General features: G+C 41.6%; 1 protein-coding gene across 4 annotated transcripts in view; it reads left to right on the top strand.

The window, feature by feature from the left end:
- CCSER1 (coiled-coil serine rich protein 1) overlaps positions 1-13,395 on the top strand; it is a 1,064,058-nt gene that overhangs the window by 194,255 nt on the left and 856,408 nt on the right. For all 4 annotated transcript variants that reach the window (XM_084627194.1, XM_084627195.1, XM_084627197.1 and 1 more), the window contains exon 4: positions 5,694-5,787. In XM_084627194.1, the coding sequence (XP_084483320.1) occupies positions 5,694-5,787 (94 nt within the window). The remainder of the gene's footprint in view (positions 1-5,693; positions 5,788-13,395) is intronic.

Raw genomic sequence — 13,395 nt, forward strand, 5'->3', positions numbered from 1 at the left:
GCGGGGAGGATGCAGGGGGGCGGTCAAGGGGTAGGGAGCAGGAGTCCTGGGGGTAGTCAGGGGTGGGAAGCAGGGGGAGTTGAATGGGGGTGGGAGTTCTGGGGGGCTGGAATGGGGGTGGGGGCCAAGCCACGCCTCACTGTTTGGGGAGGCATAGCCTCCCCCAGCCTTCCCTACCTGGCCCTCCATACAATTTCTGTACGCGATGTGGTGCTAGGGCCAAAAAGTTTGCCCACCCCTGCTCCAGTGGGATTTTCAGTCTCCAATTTTTAATGAGTTCCAACAACTATTTAAATGTGTTAACAATGTCTGGCATCAAGCGATGTGTGTTTTGTGATCAGCTGCAATATTTCCTCCTTTTTTCTTTCAATTTAATAGTGTGCAAGGTTTTTTTAGGCTAGTATTTTCTGGTTTGTAACAATACAGTTCTTGGGCTCGGAGTGAGTTTACGTCCACATTAGTGTCCGGTAACATAGTACAGTAAATCCATGTAACAGCTTTTTCATTATTTTTATTTTTATGCTTGGCACTCCATAGCACAAAACTCATGTAGCAAATTCTACATTTGTCAGCACGAGGAAAATAAATAGTAATTATGAGGCAGACGTACCAGCAGCTTAACATTCAGGTAAAGGGAACAAGATGTTCTTCTGTTTCAGGCAATTGTAATGGTTGCATGATATTTATTTTCCTTCTGTACAATACCTATTCTTAATTAGGTGAAGGTTTCCATACTCCTCTGTTGTCACTTTAAACCCCTGGGATCTGTAAATGTAGGTACAGCATTAACAATTAGCTTCTGCTCTCAGCCGATGAAGTAGGCTGATAATTGCGGCTGCTGCGAAGGACCATGTGACAGGGTCGAAGACTCACTGGCGCGGTGCCGCCTGCTGGTCGTCTGGGAATTAGCTCTTTTCCAGCCTTGGAGCGCCCTCTGCTGGCCAGTGTCTCACCTGCCTCAGGCCCCCCCATGTCCCTCCTGGACCCCGGTGCCCCTTACCTTGGGGTTCTGCCCCAGCATTACCCAAACTCTCTCGGTCTTCCCTCTCAGGGGAACCCCCTCCACCTTGCCTCAGAGGCTACTGCTGGTCGTCATCTAGCCCCTTCTCACTGGGGCAAACTGCAGTCTGTAGTGGCCACTCATCATCGGCAAGGGGGTTGGACCAGATGCTTCTGCCTATTCCCGGGCTGCACCTCCCAGCCCCAGTACCTGCATAGGCCTTTATCAAGGCCTCAGCCTGGGGAGTTGCCAGGCACGAGCTCTCTTGCTCCTCTTGCCTTTCCCCAGCCCTGCTCTGCTTCAAATACCCTATTCCTAGGCAGCTAAGTTCTTCTCCCTCCAAGGCTGGAGAGAGACTGTGACCCAGCTCCTCCCTTAGGCCTTCTTATACTTCCATTCCGGCCCTGATTGGCTGCCTCAAGCCCACTCCTAATTGGCTCCCCAGGGCCGCCCTTTCCTAGGACTGTTTTTAACCCCTTCCACACTGGAGCGGGGTGACCGCCCCGCTACAGACCACTATAAGGAGAGGGAGGCAGAAGTCCTTGTACTACAGATACCATGTTTCTAGAAGATAATGCCTAATTGAGTTTAAAGGACTGATTTGCATTTAAGGATCTTGTCTTGTGCTGGGAATGAGAGGAGCAATATATGTGGAGAAAGAGTACTGTGAAATGATTAGAAGTAACATAAAGAGTGAAATAATTATGGTAAACCTATCATATCTGGCCACAGCACTCTTACTGAAGGAATACTAGGACTCAGAGAAACTATCCTCAAACCACTCACCGGACAAAGGGCCAGCTTCCTCCAGGACACAACAGACTTCCTCCAGAAACGCCACAATATTGTCATTCTCCCTCAACATTATCATTGTCACTTCCCTATACACCAACATCCGTCACAACTATGGCATCGCTGCAGGTGGCAAGAAGTTACAAGATAATGGACAACTCTCAGATACCCACCCCAAACACATTGCCAAACTCGTCTATTTCAACCTCACCCATAATAATTTTATGTGCAACAACAAACCATGGGAACAGCCACAGACACTAGGATGGCTCCCCAATATGCCAATCTCTCCAAGGGCCTCCTTGAAGAAGAATTTCTGGACAAATGCACCATGAAACCAATGATATACCTGAGATAAAATGATGATATTTTCATCCTCTGGACAGATGACCTAAACTCTCTCATAGATTTCCACCACAACTTCAGCAACCACCACCCTTCCTTTAAACTCTCTCTGCACTATTCCCACATTAGCATCAACTCCCTGGACACCACAATCAGCTTAAACAATGAAACCCTGCAGACGGCTATATACAAGAAACCCACGGATCACCACACCTACCTTCACAGATCTAGTAACCACCCCAAACTCACCAAGAAGAAATCTGTTATCTACAGCCAGGCATTCAGATACCCCAGAACATGTTCAGAGGAGAAAGTCCAGGATACACACCTTAACAAACTTAAAGCCACCTTCACCAAACAGGGACCCTCCACCAGAAAAAAAAGATGGCATCATGGAACAGGCCACCCAAATACCCCAAGAGAGCCTGATTCAATAGTGGTATCAAACCCACTCCAACCACATACCCCTAATTGTCACCTATCACCCCACACTGGAACCACACAGAGTATCATCAAACAGTTATAACACATATTTGATGGGGACCCATCCTGAAAGGAATCTTTCCTGAGTCTGCACTTTTGGCCTTCAAACAACCCCCAAAAACTTCAAGCTCATCATCAGAAGCAAGCTCCACATAGGCCAGGACACACAAATTCAAAGCGGCACCAGGCCCTGCCAGAAAAACAGATGCAAAACCTGTAGGTGTATTTCCATGGCTACAATGATCAACACCCCACAGAACACATCTTTCAAGATCTCTGGGTCCTACACATGCTATCACAACTTGTGGTGTTCCTCCTCCAGTGCACTAAATGCCCCAAGACAATCACCATGCTCTCGAATGAACCTACACAGAAAAATAAGACAAAAAACCCATTTCACCTGTGGATGAACACTTTTCTTAAAGCAATCAGTCTAAATCTGACCTCTGTTCTAATCCTCAAAGGAAACATGTATAACATCTTCAAAAGATGATCCTGGAAGCTTAAATTCATAATTTTTCTAGACACTAAAAATCAGGGACTGAATAGATACATTGGATCTATGGCTTATTGCAACAGTCGATATAACATACTACCTCCCTCACCCCCAGATTTCCCCCCCACCCTTTCCCCATTATGACTGGAGAAGTGAATGGGTCACTTCACCTTGAATGGTCCCTTGAAATATGTGTTCGCTACTTATGCTAAACAGTCTATTTCACCTTGTATTTAGCTGTGACATACTGAGTACATTTACCAGAACTGAAGAAGATCTCTGTGTAAGATCAAAAGCATGTCTCTCTTACGAGGAGAGGTTGGTCCAATAAAAGATATTACCTCATGCACATTGTGTCTCTAATGATTTGCCATGAAAGTCATCAAGTACCTGGGCCAATCTTCTGTGTGTATGTGTTTCTCTGTATTTATTTTGCTCTGTCTATTATAAAGTACATTGATCTCTACTGTATGACATTGAGCCTTATGGTGAATGAGCTGGTGCACTAGAATAACAATGTGACATTCCTAAGGAAAATAGGGCCTGAACCAAAAAGCCTCTTGAGGTCCGAGTGAGTCTATCTATTGATTTCAATGGGCTTTAATTGGGCCCATATTGCAAATACATTGGACCCAGGACTGCAGTGCTTCAGAGACTAGCACCGTTGCTGTTGACCTCAGTGGGAGTTTTGTCTGAGCATGGATTAAAAAAGAAATGTAGAATTGGGCCTATTATGTTGTCTGGCATAGATTCACTAATATGGCACTTCTTGTCAAAATATTGTCTTCATTTAGAAGAATATATTATCAACTAAACAAGTAACTGAATGGTCTGGCTTTATCCTAGTCATACTGAATGTAATAGTGCCTGGAGTTGAACGTATCCTTGATCACCTTTTTTCTCTTCTTCTTGTTTCAAATCAATCTGTTTTCCCCCATATACTTCTCATTGTAAATAAAGACACGCAAGATTAAATACACAGAGTCAAAATGCAAGATAATTCACTATGTTTTTAAGCAACATTTCAGGTGCTTCTGGGAGTAGCTAATTTCAACAGTTTGTCTCTAACCTTAGTATCCCACAGTTGGCTGACATAGGGTATGGGAACAGCAGAATACCAGACAATGCAAACTGTACCCCTCCAACTGGAGTCCACCCAAGTGAATATGAATTGTCTGGCTATCCACTGGCTACACCACCAGCATGTTCACTTGGCCTCTTTGTAAATGGTAGAGGCACATTTTGGAGGCGTTCTAGGCAGTACATTTAAGATTTACATGGGTGCAGATGTCCTTTCAGGACTCGATCCACAGTCCTTTTGGTCTTCTCAGAAACTGGTTCTTTAGTTGAACTACATGGAGATAGGTGTTGGGGGCAGAAGCATGATGCCAACAGATTGCGCTATTATGTCCTACTTCCCGAATTTGGTTTTCACCTTGATGACTTCCAAAAGTGTTGTGTCTCAAATCCTGAGTATCAACTTGCAGCTGAAACATACAACAAAAATCAATATGAAAATCTTGAAAGAAAACAATAACTAAGGGAAATGATGTAACGAAATCCCAGATCCTGACTTTCTCACTTGGTCTTTGCCCACCCACAAAAATATTTACCAGATTGTGAAGTTCTGCCCGAATTCCTTTTTTATCCTAAGTTTCCCAATATTTGTATCTTATATAAATAGGACAATAAATATATATTGATTGTTGGTATGAAAATCAAAACATGAATAAGTAGTCCTAATTTAAATTGGAGATAAAACTACTACTGTTCTGGTTTTTTTATGCTTCACCTTTAGTTTTGCCGAAACACAAAAAAGATATTCCTGTGAGAAGATATTACAAGAACAAAATCAGAATTTTACAGATAGCAATAGTCACATTTTGATGTAAATATAAATACTCATGATCCTGTAAGAAGAGTGCCAAAAGGAAGTGGCAAATTTTTATTTAGTTTATTAGTTCATTTAATTTTTCTGTAGCTCAGTTCAGCCATAGGGCCAATTTTTATTCTGCTAAACTGGGTCCAGATTTTAGTATTTTTCTTCCAGGTATAGCTCTGTTAATTGCAGGTGAGATCATCTGGCCCTCTGGATTTAAATGAGAGCAGAATTTGGCCTATTGTGTTTATCTGGTCTGTGGGCCAGGTTCTGATCCCTTACTCAGGCTGAGTAGCACCTTTCTCCACAAATAATCCTGCTGATGTCAATAGGGCTATTAAAATAAGGTGCATATGGAAGGACATAGCATGTGGAGGCGTATCAAAAACTGGTCATCCATGGTTGTATGAATGTGTGTCTTATCACAAGAGGCGGCGGGGGGGGGAAAGCTAGCATAAGGCACAGTCATCCTGCAGTGTACTTAATTTCTCATTCAGTTTCACCATTGCTACAACTTAAAAGTGAAGGTAGTTTGAAGTTGTACACAGTATTGCAGAGACTATTAATTCAAAGAGCTTTCCTGTTGTTAATTTTTGAATCTAACCATTGATGTATCACCTAGGTTTGATAGCTCCCAGTACCCTGGTTCAGTGTTAAAGGCTGATCTTTTTAAACTCTTGCTTTGCTTTCATGTACAGGATGTTCTGAATAACTTGGGTTCCTGTGAGTTGGATGAAGATGACCTCATGCTTGATTTGGAATTCCTAGAAGAACAGCATCACCATCGTTCTGGTAAGTCATACAAATATTGGATATTTACAACTTGAATATTATTTATGTACTGTAACATAAAGGAAAAAACTAGTGCACTTACTTAGAAGTAATAAAAATTAATTGGGATGAGGAGGGAGAGGATTATGCATTTAGCAGCTTAATGGTTCTAATTGCCTTTGGGAACTGGCATGCAGGATATCATGTTCTTTACACTTCAGTTGCTGATTCCTTAACATCATTTGGGTTGCTGTCATTACTTGGAGATCAAGCCTTTTTACTGTGGATCACTTCATATGGCCAATTATCACACTGAGGCAATTTTTACAGAAGCAAAAGAATCCCAATTGCACCGCATCAAGGACAAATTCATTTGGTTTTCCAGATGGTTAAAATAACTAGTGTTTACTGCAGAGCCACCAAAAAGCCACCACAGATATTAGTGAGCCTGTTCTGTGTGCATGTTAGAATATGTCTTAGCATGGTGCTTAACGCTTTGTCACACTTACTTTCAATTAATGTTTACTAATATAGCTACAGAGAATATGAACTTCTCTCACTTCTTGTTCTTATTATGTACAATTTGATCTTCTCTTTTACTTTTAGTTAAAAACTGTGTAATCTGAATTAATTCCAAATGACCAGAGCTGTTGATGGTCGGCAAATAACGAACACTAATGCTTGTAACCACAGTCAACTCAGATTGTTTTCAGAGCCATGTTGTAACAGGAATAAATGAGATCTTGATGTGTGCTGGCACCTCACAGCATGGAATTCAGCATTCACTGAGCTTTGAAATTAAGTCATTTACGCCCAGATTTTTAAAGGCATTTAGGAGTTGCTACGCTCAGCATTGCCTGACTGATTTAGGAGCCTGTCTCATTTTCAAAAGACTAAATCTTCTGAAGTGTCTAAATCCTTTAAAAAATGTAGGCTCCTAAATCAGTTAGGCATTACAATTCTGAGCACAGCAACACCTAAATACCTTGGCAAATCTGGGCCTAAATGACTTAATTGAAACCAGATTGAAGTTAGTGGAGAGAGTGCCATTGAGTTCGAAGGACTTTGGATCAGGCCTATAATACATAAGAGATTTACTCGTTGGAAAAAGTAGAGCTGTGTTTTTGTAGCTGTTCATGACACAGTATCTGACCGAGTAACAATAAAATTGGTTGAACTGAGTTTACATGGTGTTTTTCTGCAACGCAGTTGGATGAAATATGCATGCAAGACACTTAACATGCTGCTAATGCTATTGGCATCACAGTACTATGGGGAAAGACTGAATAGCTATTCCACAGTGTCTCAATAGGAAGCAGAGTACCCAGAGGACATGCACATGGAATGGCAGTACCAGCAGTACATGTCCTATTTGCAGTATCCTACTGCGTGGCAGGAGGATGAGCTGAACTGGGTAAACAAGGACAGATTCCTATATAAATAGCAGATTAACAATGCTACAAAGTGGTTATAGGAAGACATCTCTTGTGATTAGGTGTTGGTTGAAGATGGTCTATCTACTTAACTGAAAATGTTAAAATAACAAACCTTACCTTTCAACACTTTAAGAAATCAGAACAATTATGCTTTTATTCTTTCCTTAGATTTACTGGATTAAATTCCTGTACATTAAAACTCACTAAAAGTAACCAGAAGATCATATTTATTCTCTTGTGAAATTGTCAAGTTATTGTCAACTTCATTTGAAATTCTGAAAAGGGAAACTCCGATCCTCAAAAAACTGCTGTTTTTGCAGCCTTAAATAGTAAAAGAAAAAACCAGCTGCTAGTCTGACTTTGACTGCTATGAGTTTTGAAGCTGGGAGTCACAATGGTCTGCTGAGAGAATTCCAGAATTTCTGTTGGCCGGTGTAGTAAGGCAGAGTGGCCTCCCTCTAGACTTGAGAGTGAGGGACCACTGCACTCCCCTTGGTGGGTGGAGCCAAACCTGCCCCACCCCCCTTGCCAGAAGGACCGGGGTGGGAAAGGAAGTATAAAGGGAGGACCCTGCTGCTCAGTTGAGTGGGAGCAAGCAGACTAGACGGACGCGTGCTGCGGCTCCCAGGAGCTGAATCTACGCTCTGCCACACCCTGCCCCCCGGCAGAGACGGACCAAGATGAGGGGTTACCAGGACTACGGTCGGCTGTCTACCCAGAGGAGCCCGAGGACTGGTGCATACCCAGGTACTAAACCTTGGGGAGGTAGAAAGTAGCCCAGGGGCAGCTGACGACTGGCTGGGTACAGGGCTGACCGCTTCTAGGTCAGTGTGTTGCTGCTGGATCCCCACTGGCCCAGTGGCAGACCTCTCTGTCACTGCTAGGGCCCTGGGCTGGGACACGGTGGAGTAGGGCAGGCCTGCATTACCCTGCCCCACAAACCTCAGGGTGGCAGACTCCTCACCTTAGGCCAGGAGACCTGTGCTCCGTGAACACCACTGTCAGCACCCTAGACTACCTGCTGGGTGCTCAACCCCTTTTGGAGTCCCCGAGACTGTGTGAGCGCTCACCCCTACCTGAACCCTGAGACTGTATGGGTTTGCTGGTTGCCTGAGCCCAAAGTCCAGGCTAAAGCCTGCTCCCTTCTCTGCCATGCCAAAAGGGCTAGAGCCTATTGACTGTGTGCTTGCTGGCTGCCTAAACCCCAGCTTAGGCTGAAGCCTGCTCACTGCTCTGCCCTGCCCAAAGGGCGAGAGCTACAGATGATGTATATTTGCTGGCTGCCTCGACCTGCAGGCATAGGCGATAGCCTACTGCTAACCCGGCCCCACCGGAGGGCAGGGGCTTCAGACTGTTAATTGGTGTCAGCCCCAGCTGAGTGGGCTGAGGGCTAAAGACGACGTTGGCATGCCCCACCCTGGGTTGGGGACAGGAGCCTGGACTATTATTTTGTGGTTGCTATTGTTAGACGGATCCTGCCCAGGTGACTCGAGCCCGAAGACTATTGCCCCTACAGTGAGGCAGTGTGGCTTCCATACCTACTGGAGAGTGAGGGACCACTACACTGGTCCTGGAGTTCTAGTCAAATTAACAGTTATAAGAGAAGAGATATTACAAGTAGGAATTGGTCTTCTTAAAAATTACAGATTATTACCTGCAATTTGCTAAACATAAATTAGTTGATATTTCAAATAGGGCCCTAGTACTACTATAGTTTGTAATTTTTAGATGTTGTCTTAGAATCATCCGAAATGTTAGAATTCTGATATTGTAGAGATTGTGTTGAATTCATTAGCTGTGTAGTACCTCAGTGAGAATTTGATTAATGTGCCTTATTATTTTGCAAGTGGAACTTCTGATTCAATTACATCTCATCAAAATAATAGAGTATGCACCACAATGAGTCATGGATGATTTGAACTAGCATATTTTTTAACAAAATTAAACTATCTTGTGAGCATTTCCCTGCACTGTAATGCTCTCTCTCTAATCTAAAAGTTTCTCTTGGGATCAGTCTCCCTGTTACAAAGTGACTCACCCCTTAAGGGCAGAAGGGCTGCAGCTAACCAATCCTGATTACAAAATGAGTCACTCCTGGCTCAGAGATCAAGATGATAGTTCTACAAAGAGCAGTGGGAGGCTGCAATAAAGGGGAGAACCTCAGAAAACTGCAGAGAGACTACAGACAGTGTGAAGGGCTCCTGCAGTGAAGATCCAGAGACCAAGGGTGTTGGAGATGAGAGAAGCCCAAACAGCAAAAGGCTCCAGTATGGAAACCTGGATGGAGTTTGGGCCTAAAAGCTTATCTTCAGCTAGGACGAGCAGGGAAGACGGGCTGTGAGAAAAAGAAAGAGCTCCAGCTATGATTTTTGTGTGGTGATGGACTTTATTTTGGGACCCAGAGGAACATTAAGAGCTATTTCTGTTATTAAACTGGCCCCAGGCAGGGTTGGTGTTTACCAGAGAGAAGCTCATGTGCAGTTGTTAAGGGGGCTTCGAGAGCAGAAAGAAAAACAGCGTGCCACAGAGGCCCCTTTGGCCACAAGGGGGAGCCCAGGAGTCTGCCCAACCCTGTTATGCTCCCAATATTGAGAACGCAGTGGGTATTTTTGGTATTTTTAGCTCCATATCACAGGAAGTCCAGCCATAGTGTATAACTGATTTCTAATATGGTGCCTAGTACTGAGGACATCAGACAAGCAGAATGTTGTAAGAAGAATTATTGTGTAGAAGCTAGATAGAATATTTGTTGCAATAAGAATAGTCAGAATGGTTTATATGTCTGATTACCAGGGGAGAATTACTTTTTAAGGCAAAAACAAACAGCAAAACTACCGGTACTCATTGTGGCTCCAATATTCCAATGTACATTTCTTAGTAACAGTATTAAATGCCATATTTGGATTTTAGGACCCAGATCCTGGAGAAGGTTTTGTGCTTGCAGTTCCTTACTCCCAGCTGATTCTCTTATGGTGCTACTTAGGTATTAAGGTCCACATTTGCAGCTCCCATTTCAGGATCAGGCCCTTAGACGCTTATTTGTAAATAGGCATTTTCTATACCTGAAAATTATGCTGGAAAATTATTCAAACACAAGTTAATGTTTACAGCTCAGGTAACTTTGGGGCTTGATCCTGCATGAGATATATGGTGCAGATCAATACATAGCTTTGAAAAACAGGCTACACTCACGTGCGAGTAAGTGCACGAGCTTGTCTCCCATAATTCACAGTGAAGCAAGCCCCGCAGAAGAGAGGAGGATCAAGTCTATTGTGCTAAAAGGACTATTACCCTATTCCACCCCATAAATACACTTGAAGGAACATTATGTAAACTTGTTTTCAGACCATGCAAAAAGCATATTCAGAGCAATACAAATACCCCATGGATTTTCATATAACCTCCATTGAAAAACAAATTCCATAATAACAGCACTGGTTCTTCTTCTGTGTGGTATCCCTTGTTTTCTTGTTTATGAAGGATAGAAGATAAAAGCTCTCTTAAAAATATAAAGTAGCCCAGTTATTTTTAATAGCTGACTCCAGGCATGCCCAGAAAAATGATTATTTTAATCTGAATTTCTTTTAAAAAAAATCTAAGGCTCTGTCATGATTTTAAATTACTTGTATACATTGCATGTGACCAGAATCATGATCACCTCTAAACTGAGCTGCTTATAACAAATTGAAGTGCCCCAATAATTTTGTAATGTTTTTAAATTGAAGAAGCCTGGGAATGTTAATGAATTTTGCAATGAAAGTCCTGCTTAAAAGACAAAAAAAGGGGGAAAAGTTCTGCAATTTTAAATAAAAATATACAGAATGGACTCATGTAAAGCCACCAGAGTGTAGTTTCACAAATATTTAAATCTGGAAGTGAGTCGCAGTCTAATACAGAAGTCTGAAACCTATTGATTAGTGTAAGATGGAACCTGTCAAAAACTGATGCCAAAATGTTCAGACTTGGGTATTTAAATTTAGCTACCCAAATTCATTTCTAGGTGCTTAAATTGAAGCTGCAGGTGCTCAGCATCTCTGAAAATCAGACTTCTTGTTTCGATACCTAAATATGGATTCAAGCGGCTGCTTTTAAACAACCAGGTTTGACCATTTTTGATCAGATCCTCAGCTGGTGTAACTTGCTGTAGCAGGTTTAAATCAGCGAAACAGTGCCAATTTATACCAGCTGAGGATCTGGTCCTTTGACCCTATATTCTAAATAAAAACTTTTAAAGAATTTAACACTTCCAGTTAACTAACCAAAGTAACCTTTATGTGCAGAAATGGAGCATATAAGATAATTTATGCTGTTTTGTTCATGTTCAGAACACTTGCCTGCTGCAGCTAAGGATCAAACTCCATGGTTCAGTGCACGGGCTGATTGCTGCAGGGGTCAGGAAGTATTTTCTCCCTTCTCCCCCCATGTAGCAGTAATAGTAGAAATAATAATGTTTAACACTGATGATGTTAGCTAGCTAGCTAGTAGAGTAAAGGGGGAAGTGGGCTTCACAATTATAAAGTGCTAAATATACTGGTAACTGGCAGAATGTAGGACACCAGCCTTGATGGATCTCTGATCCAACTGGTACAGTGTGATGAGGATTATGATCCCTGTAGTGCATAAATCCTTAATAAGTTAGTCACAGTTAGTAGACACCCGTGAGGTGGCATGACAAGCTCTAGAAGCCAAAATCAACGTAGTTAAGGTAGTGGTCATCCTTCTTGAAAGTACAGTATAACAACTGTTTACGAAGATCAGAGAAGGTACTTTTTTAATGGGCTGGGTGAGGTTATGTGGCACCTCCCTATTAACTGTTCCCCATTAAATATATTGTCTTTTAGGCTGCCAAGGCTTAAATATCTTTTAAAGCTGCTATTAAAAGTTTATAATAATATACTAGATTTAATGTTTCTAGCATTGTTAATTCACAGGATGTTCTCTAAACCTAGCTGCTGGTTTAGACATGTTCCCTCTCCTGAAGAGCTTACAATCCAAGATTGTCAAGAGAAGCAAAGATGAGATAAGGAACAATCATTCTGTTGTTTTTTTTTTAGTATGTGCTATATGTATTTTTTGTATGTGCTATATGTAGACATGTTTTGACTGGAAGGGATTAGATATTTCAATTTACGATGTACACATATTTATGTTAAGATATGGCACTGATTATTTTAGTCTTTCTGTGTGAAAAATAAGAGTAAATAGGTCCACTTTTTATTTTTTGGTTTAAAGTTTAATGATGTGGTGCTGTGGCTATTTAATACTGCAAATAATGAGAAGACAATGTAAAATGTCGGTGACATAATTAGGGCTCATGGGTTATCCTACTACCACATGCTGATGTTAGAGATAGGTAGTTTTTATTGTGTGCACATTAGTAGGATCAGAAATGTAGTGTTTTCGGTTGTAGCATTGTATCATAATGCAGATATTTGTTTCTCCTCAATAGCCAGATCTTTAAAAATATAATGGAATATTATAAATTCTCTAGGGCAGGATAGAATATAGCTTCTACTTTTCATTTGGATAAAAATTTTAATTATTTTTTGAATGGCTAATTAAAATTGTCATACTAGATTCTGATCTCTTTTACTTCCTTTAATAAGATATTCAAATTCACAGTGATCAACCCCTGTAACAGGAACAATCCAGTGTGTTTGTTTGCATTGTTTTAAAAAGTGAAAGTTGTATTAGATAGGCTCATCGTGTTTTTGAAAGCCTGATAGGCCTTAGGCCAATATCTGTTGATACACAGCCAAAGGTTGGTGTAATGGCCCAGTGATGTCAATTAGGAATTAATTAGGTAGTTGCTAAATTATTTTGAATTTGATGAACAAGCAGTGTGGAAATTCTGTAGTGAATTAGGAGCTCCTCCTGTGCCTATTAATTAAAGATTGTAATTTTTGTTGTTAATTTTTAATGGGTAGTAGCACAGCTCAGCTGAGACGGAACCCCATTGGTTTTGAATGTAGAACCAGCCCTCACACAAGGATAAATATAAAGAACAACTGCTGGGTAGTGTAGCCTATAAAGATAATGCTTGACCGTGTAGATATGGAAATGTGTTGACATGTAAGTAGGCCCAAAAATCTATTTTCTAAAAATAGACTTGACAATTATCAAGTGATGCCTGGCAAAATATGAGTAAAGTGATATAAAACAATTCAGAGGCAAGTTGAAGATAAATTAGGCT

This window comes from Lepidochelys olivacea (assembly GCF_965140295.1).
Source record: "Lepidochelys olivacea isolate rLepOli2 genome assembly, chromosome: 4".
Lineage (NCBI taxonomy): Eukaryota > Metazoa > Chordata > Testudines > Cheloniidae > Lepidochelys > Lepidochelys olivacea.